General features: G+C 43.4%; 1 protein-coding gene across 6 annotated transcripts in view; it reads right to left on the bottom strand.

The window, feature by feature from the left end:
• The window catches only part of MOB2 (MOB kinase activator 2), a 172,902-nt gene that overhangs the window by 79,691 nt on the left and 76,915 nt on the right, over positions 1–16,296 (bottom strand). The window contains exon 1 of one of the 6 annotated variants that reach the window (XM_006134935.4): positions 1,311–1,694. The exons of the other annotated variants lie outside the window; for them this stretch is intronic. Coding sequence (XP_006134997.1) covers positions 1,311–1,348 — 38 coding nt within the window. The 5' untranslated portion in view covers positions 1,349–1,694. Of the gene's footprint in view, positions 1–1,310; positions 1,695–16,296 lie in introns of those variants that run through there. 6 annotated transcript variants of the gene reach the window in all.

Below are 16,296 nucleotides of genomic sequence, written 5' to 3'. Positions count from 1 at the left end.
TTAGGGGCACAGTGTATACAAGAAACGACAAACAAAAACTGTGTTTTTGTTTTAAGGTTAATGTTTCAAAGTTTGAATCCCACTTTCAGTAAATAATATACATAATTTATTTAACCCACAGCTATTAAGCTATTTATTAGGAAAGTTAAGTATCTATTTAAGCAGCTAGATTCAAAGAGGTCAACTGACTTTACATCAAAAGTTAATTCACGTTACATCAGTTATACTGACAGCCAAACTAATATTTTATTCATTCAGTTTAACGTCATCCTGGGTACTCCACTCATTCAGGATATTTTGAATGGGGTTATTAAACTGCAGATTGCATGTGCGTGGGGGGGGTGCAGTTCTCGCTGAATGTACTGAGTACTTTTGGATACTCTCATCTAGCTGTTAAAATCCCCCTTTCAACCTTCTGTGCACCAACTTGAAAACAGATACCTCAGTAGTCATTTGACAGGAGTAGCCTCAATCAATTTTTTAAAGTGATTTTTCAGAAAGTCCTCATTTACCATATCAAATTCCAGCATGTTGACCTTTACAGCTTGCCTTCCAAAGCAGCCTAAACCACAGGTCTGTCAATGCAACTGACAAACAGAAAAATGGCCTTCCAAATTAAAGTGTGCAGACATCAGGAGCAAATCTTTCTGCTAACATGCTAGAAGAACACAAAAACAATATTTCCTTTAAAGCCGTGTTTTCTTTACATGGTGTTATTTCCCAAGAGGAGCTCTGTGCAGCCAGAAAGCGAGTCTCTCTCATTAACAGAAGTTGGTCTGAGATTTTAACCGAGAGAACATTGCATCTTAATATCCCTTGTTTTTATGAGAGAATTGTTTTGTGTGAAATAACAAAACAGACTTTTTAAAAACAGATTTGGCAGGATGACTCTAGGAGTTTGAACGGTCCAAAGCTCTTATTTTGCTCATTAGCAAACAACAATTGTTTGCTACAAAACAAAGGTTAAACAAAGAGGAAAAAAATTAAACTTCATCCTTCTCCCAGAGAGACTTCCTAAAGCTTTGTATGTTCAACTGGGCCGGTTTCTTCAACCAATCACTCCCCCTCTTTGCTTCTAGATGAGCACACTTTAAAAAATAATTTAAAAAAAGGCTAACATAAAACACCAAATATAATTTAACCATGCACTATGATAAATATTCTGACATACACCTTTGGTTTTTAAGACAAAACACTGATTTTTGTTGCAGTTTTACATGTCCTATCATTGGAAAAAAGGTTTTGAATTTTTGTGCAGATTCCATCTCAATGAGTGAAAGAAGTAAATATGCATGTAGTCTACTTCTTACCTGCTCAGTGTGTATGACCCATTCCTTTTAAGCCTCATGCTTGCGGGTAGGAATCTTAGGAAAAAATCCAGAATGATGGTTTGTCCTCTGTTTAGTCAGAACAGAGGCACCTGTTTGTTGGTAGAGCTCTCTTTTGTTAATCAAGGGTTCTCTTTCCTGTTTCTCTGAGTCATCAATTAGGAACAATGAGAAATAGCCAACAGAGCCAATTAGCAGGAAGCAGAGGAAGTCAGCCCAGGCAAACAAGAGCCTTGAAGTGTAAAATACCTCACCCTTCCCTGAAAACTCATAAAGCCTCCCTTTCAAAAGAGAAGCAGAAATTTGACAACTGGATAATAAGATTAAGGAGTTGTGTGATGTCCTACCAGACCCAGATTTCCAGGGAAAAATCTTGTGCAATAATCTAGTTTATTGATGGGGGTTTCTCTTCTTCGAGTTAGCCTGAAAATCTTCAGATATTTCCTCTTCCACTTATTTATCACTCAAATATTCACCACCGCTTCAAAAATACAAGGGAATTCAGCACAAAGCCAGAGTAATAGTATCCACATTCCTTTCAAGTCATTTAAAAAAAATATCAAGCTAAAGACAGCCATATGGAGGGTGACATATATAATTACAAAATAAACCTTTTAAAGATTTTGTAGGAAGCTAGTTTGAAACAAGCAGCTCTGTAGTCAAACTTGCTCACTGCAGAGAAAATTATCTTCCAGCAAACCAGTCCTGGGCAATCTGCCCTGAATACATCACAGGATCACACTGTGTCTGATTAGGCTGTTTTGCTTCCTTTCCCACTTAGCCCACCCTTCTGTGATATATACACAGCTGCCCAATGCGATTCCTGGAATAGTATTTATTATGTAAATTGAAAATACATTTCTCTAGGTATTTATTATTTTACCACCTGTGAACAAATCAAGATGTTGACAGGAATGACGAAAAGTTACACGCTTTCCCCACAAACACTGTAAGCTTGGGGAAAAAATTGTATTAAAGTGAAGAACAAACTACGGAACCCTTTTAATTTCTTCATTAAAAGCTACAAAACTGCACAACCTATGTTGGAATATTTATCCTCTTTGGGGATATTTTTGCCACTGATATATTTTTAATGTAATGACACTTTCAAGTGTATCTAAAAAATGACTTTAGATCTGCTGTACTAGTAACTAGCAAACTCTTCCAGCTACTTCTCCAGCAGTAAATAAATGACCAGTTTTCAAATTATTATTTTAACTGACACTAGTACAAAGAGCTCTGTGGAGCTCAAAAGCTTCTCTTTTGCCAAGAGAACTTGGTCCAGTAAAAGACATTAACCCTCTTCTCATCTCTCTCAGTATTACAAAAAAAATTGCATTTCATAATGCACTTAATGAGCATCACCAGAAAGGGTGTAAATGTGTGGGAGGGTGTGTATACGTGTGTGTGCCCAGACATAGGCGAGGACCTCACCACAGACACAAATAACCACATGCCTTAAAATGTGCAGGGGTACCACTATCTTGCCACGTAAGCCTGAAGTTAGTAGAACTCGAGTTCACAGACCCTGTGTTTGTTCACTTCAGGCTGAGCGTCTACATTCATTTGTAATCTCACATTAGGACTTGTTGAATCCTGTGTCCCAACCGGGGGCTCCAATATCTACAATTCATTATATAAGCCCAAGTACAACCACCTATGTCCCAGACTTCCTACTCCTACCAAAAATGTGGCTGCTCCTCTAGCCCTTGTGTGTGTTGCACTCCAGGAATGCTTGACAAAAATCAATCCATGGAATTATAGAATATTTTTGGCACAAGTCCAGTAAGACTGTATCTACACTGCAAAGCAATAAGACTAGAGCCCAGGGTCCTGGTTTGACTTCAGTTTGGACTCTCCACCCCCGTGGGTTAGCACAATGCACGTGCATACAGAAGAGGAGTTAGGCATGAGCCTGAGTTCAAACACTGTAGTGTAGACACACAGAGGAATGGGAAGACTATAACAAGCTCAATGGTGATTGCCATTTATACAAGAGGAAATTCCTTGTGCAATGTTAGTGCAAAACTTCCAATTAAAAACTCACACGCAAGTTATGGTGGCAAATAAGACATACATGGGCATTAGCTGTTTTAGTTTACAGATACTCTTTTCCTTTCTCTCATTGCCTCGACATACTAATTGTTCTGTTGTGCTCCATGTCGAAGTTGTTATGAGGTTCATTATTCAATAGCCACCTGTTTTAAATAATAAAAACTTGTGATGGTGATGAAAGTATGCTTGGAACTATGGTAAGAGAATGACAATAGTTTGCACTTAAAATTGGAATCAATTCTAAAAGATTTGAAAGCAAATGAAAAGTAATAGATGGAACCATTTTACTGTTAATAAGCATAAATTAGTTCCATCTCACTCTACTGCATTAGTCATAAAAAGGTACAGTAAATTTTTACAGTAGCGTATTAAATGCTGTATGCCAATATCTCAGTCACGCTGTGGCTGACAGCCGTATTCCCAACACCTGTAGAAGTGCATTTACTGAACTAAACTATTATTACATTTCAGTTATTTCACTGCAGGAAATTACCCAGTGCTTTTTTTGTGATGGTACTGCCCAGTACACAGTACCGGCACCTTCAGTCAGAGCTCAACAACTTTTCCCCTGGAGTACCAGCACTTTTTTTTTTAATAGACACAAAAAAAGCACTGAAATTACCTAACAATGGAAATAATCAGGTACTATAAACATCACGATCTAGTTAAAAGAGCAGTTATAAAAATTAAAAGGTCAGTGCTATGGGGTACAGATTTCACCTCAATCTCTCAGACACGATCAGTAAGCATCTTTTGAAACAAGGACAGTCGAGGGTAATAATGGATGCTGGAGTTTTTGAGGAATGCAATAGTCCCTCCACTTGTGCACTCAAAACCATGTTTCCGAAGGTGTTTAATGATGTCAGGCCCACTGGCAAGGGGGCAAAGAGGTAACTAACTGTCTGGCACCCGGCAATTCAAAAGGGCTCTGGGCTCTTGGTCATCACCGCTACTGAGGCAGTGGCAGCAGTGACTGGAGTCCCAGACCATTAAAATCACCACTGGAGCCCTGCACAGCATGCTCCAGAGCCCTAGGCAGTGCACTTCAGGCAGTACTGAGAGCAGACTGGGGAAAGCTAGCGCCAGACACACCCCTTCTGTCAGAGGCCCTGCCTCATCCTGAGGTACTAAGGCCCAGTCTTGCCCAGGGGCCCTGCAAGCTTGTCAGCCCCTCTGAAGGAGGTTGATCAGCATGATTTGTTTTCAGATTATTGGGGGTGGTGTGCAGGCTTTGGCATTTCATTTTCTGAAGACACTGAAGATCTATGAAGTCAGACACACTTCTGCTTAATTCTGGGAAGTTTAGTTGAGAATCTGAGGAAACGGGCCCTTAGCTCAAGTTTTAGAGATTTCTCCTTTTTAGCGGAGAGATTCTTATCAGTTTTAAGAACGTGTATTGTTCCTTAACAGCTGATTGTGAACAATATCCTTCACTGGTCCCTGGTCCAAATCCCTGAAGGGCGTGGGGGTGAGGGAGGTGATCGGAAGTATATTACCAGAGAGACTGAAAGGACATCCTAGCAGTGTGAATCTTGTTGGGCTCCCTAAGTAAAAGGGTGGCCACTTTCTGACCTACTGTGGGACCCTCCCCCCCTAGAAACTGGAAGTGGGAAGCAAGAAGATCTTCCTCCCAGGGAAGGGAATGTTAACTTTACTCCATGTCCTCTACTCCTGGGTCCACCGTGAGAGGGGACTGAATGCACAGGCTGATGAGCGAGCTGCAGCCACTGGAGACAAAGAGAATCACTTCCATTAGAAAAATCACAGGACCTGGCACTTTTCATGATTGCTAGGGACCTATAATAAATTATTAATTATTATTATTATTATTATTAATAGCTTGCAGAAAGAGGGATGTTTTGTGGTAGTCTGAACAATCTTAGCCTGGATCTGCTAGCTAGGAACAGGAATTTCTTTCTTTGGATTGCTACAAGGAAACTTTGTTGGCTTCCAAAATTCAGCGAATGGAGCTTTCACGTGGCCTGCATCTCAGCATAGGCCTCCGCCACACACTCTATGGCAGGCAATTTTGCTATGGTCTACTTAACTGTCTTGGCACAGACCTTTGCCCACACCCAAAGCTGAAAGCTGGTTTCCCGAAGTCTGCTGACTGCCAGCCATTTGAGGGGGAAGAAGAGTTAATGATGTCCTTCAGACCTGCCTCAAACCCACAGGGTATTTTTTCCCCCTTTTAGTTCTGCTTCACAGTTTTTCTCCTTGGATTGCTAAAGAAGAGACTGAGACAATTCAGTTAATCTTTCAAAAATGCTGTAAAAAGGAGTTTGAACTCCTATAAAGGAAGTTTGCTGTGTGGACCACTTGGAGGCAGAGAAAGTTAGGAAGTCCTTCCTAATGGTGCAGTCCTAAACCCAGGATCAGAACAAATATCTGGTCTTTCCCCAGCTATCATGATGGGAAACAAGCCACTGAGCAGAATGACATGGAGGGGATTGAGAAACAACTGAACACTGAAAATAGAATCCATCAGACATAACAAAAAGACTGAAAGAAGTTGAGTGTATAATAATTAGCACCAGCAGTAATAATAAATGGAGTTGGAGACAACATTAGTTCTGATGACAATTCAGGGCCATTGCAGAAGCCCATACTGTAAGTTGATAGGAGTCAGCTTAGCTAAAAAATATCCATTTTGGGGTGTTCTTTAATTCCTCTAGAAGAGATGCACATTATGGTAAGCCACCCACCAATTTTAGGAGCCTTTTGTTTTTACTAACTATCTCACTACTTTAAAAATATGTTTCTGTATTCAGCTGCAGCAACCAGCTGCCAGCCTTCCAAACTCTACTCCTGCTGCAACCTATCAATGCTCTTTTCCATTTCACATCCTCCCCTCCACTTGCCCGTGCTTTTTTGGGGATTACAGAAACACAAGGGTATGCATTCTTTAATATCATTATCTAAAGCTATTATAGCAGACCAGCATCTAAATATAAAATGCTCAGTCAGAACCAGAGCTCACCACAATGATGTTTAGATCCCCGAGTGCTATCAAGGTCCAATTATCTGAAAAAAACAATCCTAGTGGTCTGTATAAAATGGTTTTTTTAAAATTAGCAGGCTCCTCTAGTTCACAATTCGCACATAAAGGAAGTGTTGCTTCAGTTTTCAGACTGGAGTTTTCTTTCCCAGATTAGTGAAGAAATACCACCCTGTAGATAGACTCATAGACTTTAAGGTCAGAAGGGACCATTATGATCATCTAGTCTGACCCCCTGCACAGTGCAGGCCACAGAATCTCACCCACCCCTCCCAGAATAATCCTCTCACTTATATCTCAGATATTGAAGCCTTCAAATACTTTAAAGATCCCAAGATGCAGAGAATCCTCTAGCTGTGATCTGTACCCCATGCTACAGAGGAAGGCGAAAAGCCTCCAGGGCCTCTGCCAATCTACCCTGGAGGAAAATTCCTTCCTGACCCCAAATATGGCAATCAGCTAAACCCTGAGCATGTGGGCAAGACTCATCAGCCAGACACCCAGAAAGTTCTCTATAGTAACTCCTATCATCCCTCCATTGACCTATTCCCACTGATAATGAATGGTCAATTAGTTACCAAGATCATGTTATCTCATCAAACCATCCCCTTCATAAACCCATCTAGTTTAATCCTGAAACCAGATAGATCTTTTGCCCCCACTACTTCCCTTGGAAGACCGTTCCAGAACCTCACTCCTCTAATGGTTAGAAACCTTCGTCTAATCTCAAGTCTAAACTTCCTACTAGCCAGCTTATATCCATTTGTCTTGTTCCACATTGGTGGTATTAAGCTTAAATAATTCCTCTCCCTCCCTGGTATTTATCCCTCTAATATATTTTAAAAGTGCAATCATGTCCCCCCTCAGCCTTCTTTTGGTTAAGGTAAACAAGCCAAGCTCCTTGAGTCTCCTTTCGTAAGACAGGTTTTCCATTCCTCGGATCATCCTAGTGGCCCTTCTTTGTACCTGTTCCATGTTTAAGAAGGATGAATTCAAACTGGGAGACCAGAACTGCACACAGTATTCCAAATGGGGTCTCACCAATGCCTTGTATAATGGCACTAACACCTCCTTATCCCTACTGGAAATACCTCGCCTAATACATCCCAAGATCGTATTAGCCTTTTTCACAGCCATGTCACAATGGCGGCTCAGTCATTTTATAATCAACTAGGACTCCGAGGTCCCTCTCCTCCTCCATTACTTCCAACTGATGTGCCCCCATCTGGGGTCTGGACGGGTATAGAAGATAAAAGAAAAGTTTCCATGGTCCATCTATGGTCCGGCAGAACTATGGATATTGCTGGACCAGACAGCCCCAGCTGGCCAGGTTTAGGCTGGCAGTAGGGAGCACAGCCCCAAGCAGCAGTGAGACCAGTGTGGTGGGGAGCACAGCCCCAGCTAGGGCTGACAGTGGGGAGTGCAGCCCCATTCAGGAGCACACCTACGCCCGGGACAAAGACAGTAGGGCTGGTGCTCAGGAGCGCACCAGCCGGCAGGCGCCAGGAGCACAGCCTCAGCCAGGCAGGCACAGCCCAGCGTAGGCTGAAAGCAGTGGGGCCTGCACCTGGGAGCGCAGCCCCACGGAGGCCAGCACAAAGTGAAGTGAAGTCCCAGTCCAGCTGGAGACAGCAGGCTCTGGAGGCTGGGAGAGCAGCCAGACTGGTCCCCGCCCAGTGGTGAGGAGCACTGCTTGGGCAGGAGTGGGGCCAGTGGCAGGGAGCAGGACTGGAGGGGAGCCATGACCTCTCCTGGTCCAGCAAAAACCAGTTCAGGACCACTCAGGTCCCGGACCAGGGAAGTCCCACCTGTAGTTACATGCCCTATACAAAATAGGCCACACAGAGTAGTATCTTATTTATCCACACTACTTTTAAGGGACTATATACAATGGGTTTGCCTAGTTGAAAGTAAAGATGCCATCAATACTGAAAAGCTTACTACATGCAAGTGCTTCAGAATAAGCAAGGACACTGTCCAAAAATTATGTCCTCTCCAGGTCCCTTCCAGTCCTATGAGTCTATGGTAAAGGAAAGGAACTGAAAAAAAAGTGTGCACTCTGCCTGAAAATAGAAGAGGGTGGGTCCAGACAATACAGGACAAAAGCCAACATTTTTATAAGTTTGGGGAGGGGAGACACATAAAACATCTAGTTTCAGAGCTAAAGGCAAACAAAACTCGATTTAAGAGCTTAATTATCATTTGTCTTATAATTCTTAACGGGTATCCCATGCATAGGAAATAACTAGTTTTCAACATGGATCCAACAGTACAAAAACATTCTGCTTTGATCCCACGCTTTTTGCTGTATTCTGGCGATAGGTCTGAGAGTGAATGAATATAGGCAGGTCTCTTTTGGAGGGAATGTCATGACGAGTTCTAGTAATGCTAAATTTAATGTCAGAGCTAAAGCATACTTATCATTGCTTGGAATGAGGTTGACCTTCATTATAGCTTTATATCTAAAAGCACACAAATAAGCAAGGTGCACCTGAAGAGTTAGAAAACAGGTTTTACCCTGCTGAAAGGAGGCTACATAGAGTTAAGACAAGACCCTAATGAGAAACTCTCACATATTTGGGCTACACATGAAAAAAGTGTTTAAGAAGAATAGCGATATAATTGGCCATGTTAACAGTAGTTTTATACAAGTATCTAGAATAAGCAGCTGAAAATTAAATACATGAACACACCTATTAGATACTTCCCCTTCCCCCCCCCCATATCCCAACTAACAAAACAAGTTCATAGAATGTTATAAAAAGAAAAAAAAATGGAAGAATTGGTTTTTGTACTTTATTTTGTGCAAAACCAGCAAGCAGGTAATTTAGAGCAGGCACTGCCCCTTCAGACCAACAGGAAGCAACCGTCTGACAAGCCAAATTGCTCCACCCTAGTTTTCCCAGTTGGTATAAGAGTCTTTGCTGCAAAATTTAGCTAATGATACAATCCAGGAGGAGGGAAGTCTGGAAGAACTGCAGAGGCAGAGTGGGAGACAGATTTCTGAGAATGAGAGTTTAGCTAAAAAAAGCCAGACTGAGACTATTACTTATGACGCTCTACAGAATATAAACCCAGTGGAAAAAACACTAGCAAGTTTTGGATTACACATTATAACTCAACCTTTCTGATTATTGCATTAGCTAAGTACTCATTACTAAGTTGGTAAAATCCACCCAACTATACTTCAACAAAAAAAGTTTGCAACTAATATTATACAGCCAGTCCCCAAGTTACGAATGGGTTACGGACCAAACACTTGGCTATAACTCAAAATGTTCGTAAGTCGGACCCCACTGAGTTACATTGCGACCACGCTGTTCGTAAGCGCGGGTCACGTTCGTAACTCGGGACCGCCTTTACGACCGCTTAATGGGAGGTTTGGTCGTAAATCAACTGTTCATAACTTGGGGACCGGCTGTATATGCTTTGGGCAGGGGACTGGACTCGATGACCTCCTGAGGTCTCCTCTAGCCATAGGATTCTGTGATTTTTTTAAAAAAAAATCCTGAATATGCAGTAGAAACAGTATACAGATTCTCAACCCAGAAAGAAGATGTGTCTTCATGTGTGTCTAGGTGTTAGTTAAACACACACACACACACACACACACACACAGCAGTGACCCATTAGAGGGAAAGGGGGAGAAAGATTCTAATTTCAAGTGTCAGAGGCTGATCAAAATAAAGCTAAAATCTGAAAAAATTAGTCAAATGAATACAGATAATAAGTGTCTTTAATAATACATTTAATGCAATGCAGCATTTTAGCAGAACAATCTAGAACGGGGGATCCCAAACTGTGGATTGGCACCCCAAAGTAGGTCGCAATCCAATTTTAATGTAGTTATCAGGGCTGAGGTTAGATTTCCTGGGGCCCAGGGTAGAAGCTGAAGCCTGAGCCCCACCACCTAGCGCCAAAACCTAAGCCATTTAGCCAAAACAGACAGCTGGCTGTAGTGTTATTTGTGACTTTCCATACAGCTTTTCAAAAATCAGACGTGAAAATCTAAAATCAAGTTTATAGAAACTAATCCCTTGCAATTGTGCTGGAGTGGGAGGGGGAGGAAGTGAGTGCAGGATTGTACTTCCTAGTTCTTTGAAGCACACTAATACACGATTCCTTTTCACGTCACTAGATCAAAAGTGTTATAGTTCTTCCCGGACCAGCTGTGTACAGTGCCCAGACAGACATCTTAAAAAACGAAAGTGTTTTAACAGCAGAAAAATCATTTAGTGAAGGACTTTTAAAAGACATCCTATACATATCTAACTTACCTAAAATTCTACAGTCATGGGATGATGGTCTAAGCATGACTAGCTTTTTCAGATTCCCCAGTGTGCACCTGTGTCAGGCTTGTTTCTCCAAACAGCTACACAACAACTATTTTTTCTTTCGACTGAGCAACTTGAAATTCAAGCGTTTGGTCTTATTAGTTGTCACGCTTTTACCCGGCTTCTCAAAAACTAGTCCAGGAAACTCTGGATGTCAAGCCAGGCTACTCCGAGCCAATGGCTCTGCCACTGTCTCTTAAACTTTCTGGAGTGTTTGATAAGAAGTAGATCTTTTACATTCCTGCTCATTTTTTCCTTATAGCCTGCTGTTCATATACTCGTTTAGTTTAATACAGTAAACAGATAAATAACCAAGTCAACAAACTGTATTCCTAAATTACAGCTCCATGTCCATCACAAAGGGCAATGTCCAACCCACTGAGAATAGATACAAAAATAACCCTGGCTAGACAAGCAGAATGTTTGTCTGTACCAATCCTGAATGCAAGACAAAAACCTTTCCACAGAAACACTCAACTGAGTGCAAACTTGGCAGACCCTGGTTCTTTCAAGTAAATACAGAAAAAGTATTTCAAGATGCTATAAATTTACCTTCCTCCAGAATTTTCTGACAATGTGCTTCTATTGCTCTAGAAATTCCCTGTCCTTGATCATGAAATAAAGCCTACAGTTTATTTAGCAGTAAGCCTAGGATCCAGAAAAAATAATGAAGACATTAAAACTAATAAAAAACATTAAATAGCCCAATACACAAATCAAAGCAATAGTTTATGTAAAAAACAAAGTTCACATCATAAATAAAGCTATAAGGGAATATAATGAATCAAGCTGGCCCTCAGCCTCTCTCCTGTTCCCGCAGCATTGCCAGTTGCTCTGAAAGACGATGGCCCATCACCAAAAAGGGCATTCTTTTGTTCTAGTGTGTCTGTCTGGGCACTGTACACAGCTGGTCTCCTTGTGCCTTGACCCCCTCCCCCCAAAAAAGTGTACCATTATGATCTGTTTCAGCAGCAGCTGAATCGGAGACCCCTGGGGCAGAGCAGCTGGGGTCCTGCCGGGTTGGTCCCGCAGCCCCGAGGGGCAGTGCTACGGGACCAACCGGGCAGTACCCCAGCTGCTCTGTCCCAGGCGTCCCCAAGAGCAGCTGGGGTGCTGCTGGGTTGGTGCTGTAGCGCCGCCCTTCGGCGCTGCGGGACCAACCTGGCAGCACCCCAGCTGTTCTATTGCAGGCATCCCCGATTCAGCTGCTGCTGAAAGTGACCAGCAGCAGCTGAATCAGGGACACCTGGGGCAGAGCCGGACTATCGTGGGGGGGGGGGCTATGAGGGGTCTGGGGTGGCATCCCCTCCCACCCCACTCCAGACCCCTCATAGCCCTCCCTTCTGATAGTCCGGCATATTTGATAATCCGGCACCCCCTGGGTCCTAAAGGTGCTGGATTATCGGAAGTTTACTGTACTATGCCCACATATACAAGACAGCCTTTCTGAAAGTTTGTGACCGCTGAGTGAGCAATATATGATGTGTTGATGACATAAGCAACAGCCTGAATCTCCCAAATGAGCAACACTAGCCTTTTTATAAAACTTACACTAACAGACCCATGACTGAGTTGGACTTAGGCCGCTATTATTTATATTTTCACAAGCACTGAAGTTTCCATTGCCAGATGAGGTTTTTGCAGACCTATCTAAAAACATAACCCAGATCATCCAGCCTTCAAGGAAAGGAAAAAAAATGCTTCACACAAGTCAGTCTAGGCCTCACACAAAGAAATAACATTAGAATACAGAATTCTACATTCTCAATTTACAGTTGGGGAAATTGAGGCAGGGAACAGCTATTGTTCAGCAGAAAAGGCAGAGGGAAAGGAGTTCCCATCTCTGCCAGACTCATTGAGTAGCCTCAGACAAGCCACACAGGCCTTATTTTTATTAAAGTGTAAGCACACTTTCTAGAGAAGAGAACATCTCAACCTTTATGACTTAGTTTCTCCAACTGTGAAATGGGATAATTATACTTCCCACTTCTGTGAAGCACTCTGATATCTATGGATGAAAAGGGACTGTACCAGTGCTAAATTTTTATTATTAGTGACTTGTGTAAAGCCACACAGCAAGTGAAAGACTCAAGAATAGATTTTAGAAGTGCTTCCAGCTCAATTTTCATTATTCTAAACCATGGTAACTTTCAATGAGCCTCTAAGGGCATGTCTACATAGCAGCGTTATTTTGAAAAACTGAGCATCTACACAGCAAGCCCATTATTTTGAAATAATTTCAGAATAACGGGCTTCTTATTCTGCATTCTGTAACCCTCATTTTACAAGGAAAAATGGCTATTTCGAAACAGTTATTTTGAAATAGGGTGTGTGTATAGACAGGGCAGCTGAAGTTGTTTCAAAGTAACTAGCCTCCAGAGCTTCCCAGAGATACCCTGGTAGCCACTCTGTCCACACTCATCAGAACTCTATAGTTCCAATTCCCCTATTGCCCTTAAAGCTACAACCACAGGGGAAAAGGCTTGTGGCATACAGCAGGCCCAGCGCCACACAGCTGAGCCCTAACATTACCACACATTATCAACCAACGAAGGTGATAATGATTCTTGATGCCTGTGTAGAATCTGGTGTTGATCATCTTCCTTTCCAAGTGCAAACTACTGGTTCTTATCAGTCTCTTTGAACTATTTAGTCTTTAAGGTGCTACTAGACTTTTTGCTATTTAAGTTATCACTGTTGTCATGACAGATCCCCTGCTCTCTCCGAGCCCCCACGGCTGTAAGGGGAACAGGCAACCACCTCCCAAACCCTTGCCTAGGCACTGAAAGAGGAAGGCGCCCTCAAGTACTGACACAGAGATCCTGGATCTCACTGAGATATGGAGGGAACACTCCAACATCCAGGATCTCTGCCTCAGACGGCGAAATGCCGATGTCTACAGCTGGATGGCTGACAGCCTGGTCCAGAGAGGGCATGGCCACACTCTCGACCAGGTTAGAATGAAAATAAAGGACCTGTGCCAGGCCTATGCAAAGGCCAGGGAAAGAAGTTCCCGATCGGGAATGGCACCCCAGAGCTGCCAGTTTTTCACCCAGCTTGATGGCATCCTGGGAGAGTCACCTCCCCTCCCCTCATCGTCAACTCCAGCCTGGATGTTCCTGTCATCAGCCACCTGGATGGTGTGGCTGTGGAGGAGGACGAGGAGGAGGTGGCCAGCACAGACACCATTCCCGCTAGCCAGGCGGTCAGCCTGTCCCTGGAGCCGGTGCCGCCCCCTCCCAGGATGTCACCCATGGCTTGGACACAGCTGGGGAAGGCCCATCAGGTGAGTGGCATTACTTCCCTGGACACACGTGGGAGGAGGCAGTGGGTGACACCGGGTTGTGCACTCCTCAGCCAGCCTTCTCAGCCTGGGGATCACACAGCAGCCTGTGCATGGGTGCACATGGAGCCCCAAACCGTAGTGCACAGCCACAACGAGGCAGCCATTCAGGAACCTTGCACTCCTGCTCACAGAGGTTCTGGAGAGGCCTGCCTGACTCCCCACCCTGTGGTGAGACACCTTCCCACTACAAGCCAGCCTTAAGGAGGATGAGGTCACAGACACACACACAGCAGTGCCGCACACAGGCATGCCTGCACTCTTCAGGCAGCATGTGCTCCCGGGCAAGCATGGTGAGGAAAAGGAACCAGTCCCCTTCCAGGGGAGCCTGCTGAAAGGGCGAGGGGGAAGAAATGGAGGGAACCACAGCACCTCCTCTCAAGCAGCATCTGCCAATCACATGCACTTTCCTGAATGCCCTCCCCCCGCTTTCCTCCAGAGGACTGGGGTACGAGTCCTCTCCCTGTGGGATGCTCTCTCCTGTTAGCTTACAACAGATACATTAGAACGCTTAAAGCCAGGCAGCTGCACGGCTATAAACGTAGTGTAGCCATGCCCTTAGGTCATGAAGTGTCATACCACAGGCTGGAGTTACCACAGTGATTGTTATATTCAGAAAGGCCTTGGGTGTTGCTGGGAAGGTTTAAACATAAAATCTTATATGCTTGGCTCAGCCCTGACTTTGCTTGCCCCCCCCCTCTCCCCTCCTTTTTGCTTTTATATTCTTTCAGCTCTCATTTCTAAAACATTTTATCTAAGCTTTCCAGTAACACAATGCGTGCCTTGTGTGACAGGCAGTGGGTCCAGCCATTCCCCAACACAGAAAATTCTTACCTGCCACCTTGTCACACAACTTTAGATTGAATTGTGTGTTTTTCCTCTGCCCTTCTCCATTTAGTTGGATCTTCTCTCAATGGAAGTTCTAAGCAGTCACTTGTCGACTTCTAGCCTACTTGGGCTAGGGGAAGGGCATAGCCTAATGCCTTTTTGTTACAAGTCTAACGTACAAAACCATTAGCTGCTGTGGGTGGACCATAGACCTGAATGAGGTAGGGAACTCAGCTCCAAGGTGACGGTATTACGTGGGCATGTGGCAAGGTCTCCCCCGATGCCTACAGAGCTGGAGTTAAGGGATGGGGAAACAGGGTACCCTAAATCTTTCTGTTGATTGATGGGGAAATAGCATATTGCCATGGCAGAAAGCAAAGCTATTGAGATTTAACTAACTTAGATCTCTTCATAATTTAGACAAGTCATGTTGGGTGTAAGCACCCTTCATTAAACTACTCAGATGAAAAGATTTTAAGGTGGCTCTTTGATGGCCTTTCTGTTACCGTTCAGGACCACTGCACCAGTATTCCTACTCTAGGCTCTACGCTTCTTGTTTATTAGGTCTCTTGGGTGGAAATACGCATCTCTCCCCCTTCTAACCAGTGTATTTCCAAGCTGCACAGTACCCTGGCTATACTAGGATATCTTCCAGCAATAGACAGATAGCCCAAGCAGTCCTGCTTCATGTCTCTACTTTGCAAAGGTAAACATTTTAATTGCCACAGTTACTTACCACGCAGCCCTTTATAAGCAAGCACATGTATATTTAAAGTGAAAGCATTACAGACAAAAACGTGTTAAGAACAATAAAAACCTATCCCCATGCTTATAAACTGACCAGAGATAACCCACGGCTCCAACAAGGGCTCTGGTTGGGGACTAATTCTTTAAATGTCGCACACGGGTGTTTTATGTGGTCACAAGTTTATCGCAGCTTCAGCTAAGAGCAAGCACCCAAGTCTTGTGGCACCTCAGCCAGACAAAGACCATCAAATCCTACCCTAAGCATTGAGACCCCCCGTTTGTTGGTTCCTGAAGAATGCAATAGTTTACGTGAACTTCTCCAGGTACTGAGAATGTTACAACCTCATCCTGCAACCTTTTAAGACTTCACTTGAAAGAGAATACTCTGAACTGTCATTCATGCTTAAATTCGACACTTTACACTCAAGTTTGAATAAAGACGCTAATTATCGTACCCATTACAAAGATAGCTTCCCCAAATATCACCTCTAATATCATTAGCTCACAGACATTTACCTCCCTCGCCCCATCCCCCTTCTGTTCTGAAATTTGATTTGTCCTTTTCATATGTGTTCATTTTTTTAATTGTATCCTTTGGTATATATGGTTGTGACTATTTTCTTCCACTATTTGATCTGAGGAAGTGGGTCTGGCCCACGAAAG

The sequence above is a fragment of the Pelodiscus sinensis genome, chromosome 4 (genome assembly GCF_049634645.1).
Source record: "Pelodiscus sinensis isolate JC-2024 chromosome 4, ASM4963464v1, whole genome shotgun sequence".
Classification (NCBI taxonomy): domain Eukaryota; kingdom Metazoa; phylum Chordata; order Testudines; family Trionychidae; genus Pelodiscus; species Pelodiscus sinensis.
Note: the sequence above shows the minus strand (reverse complement) of the source record. Positions and strands in the feature narration are given on the sequence as shown.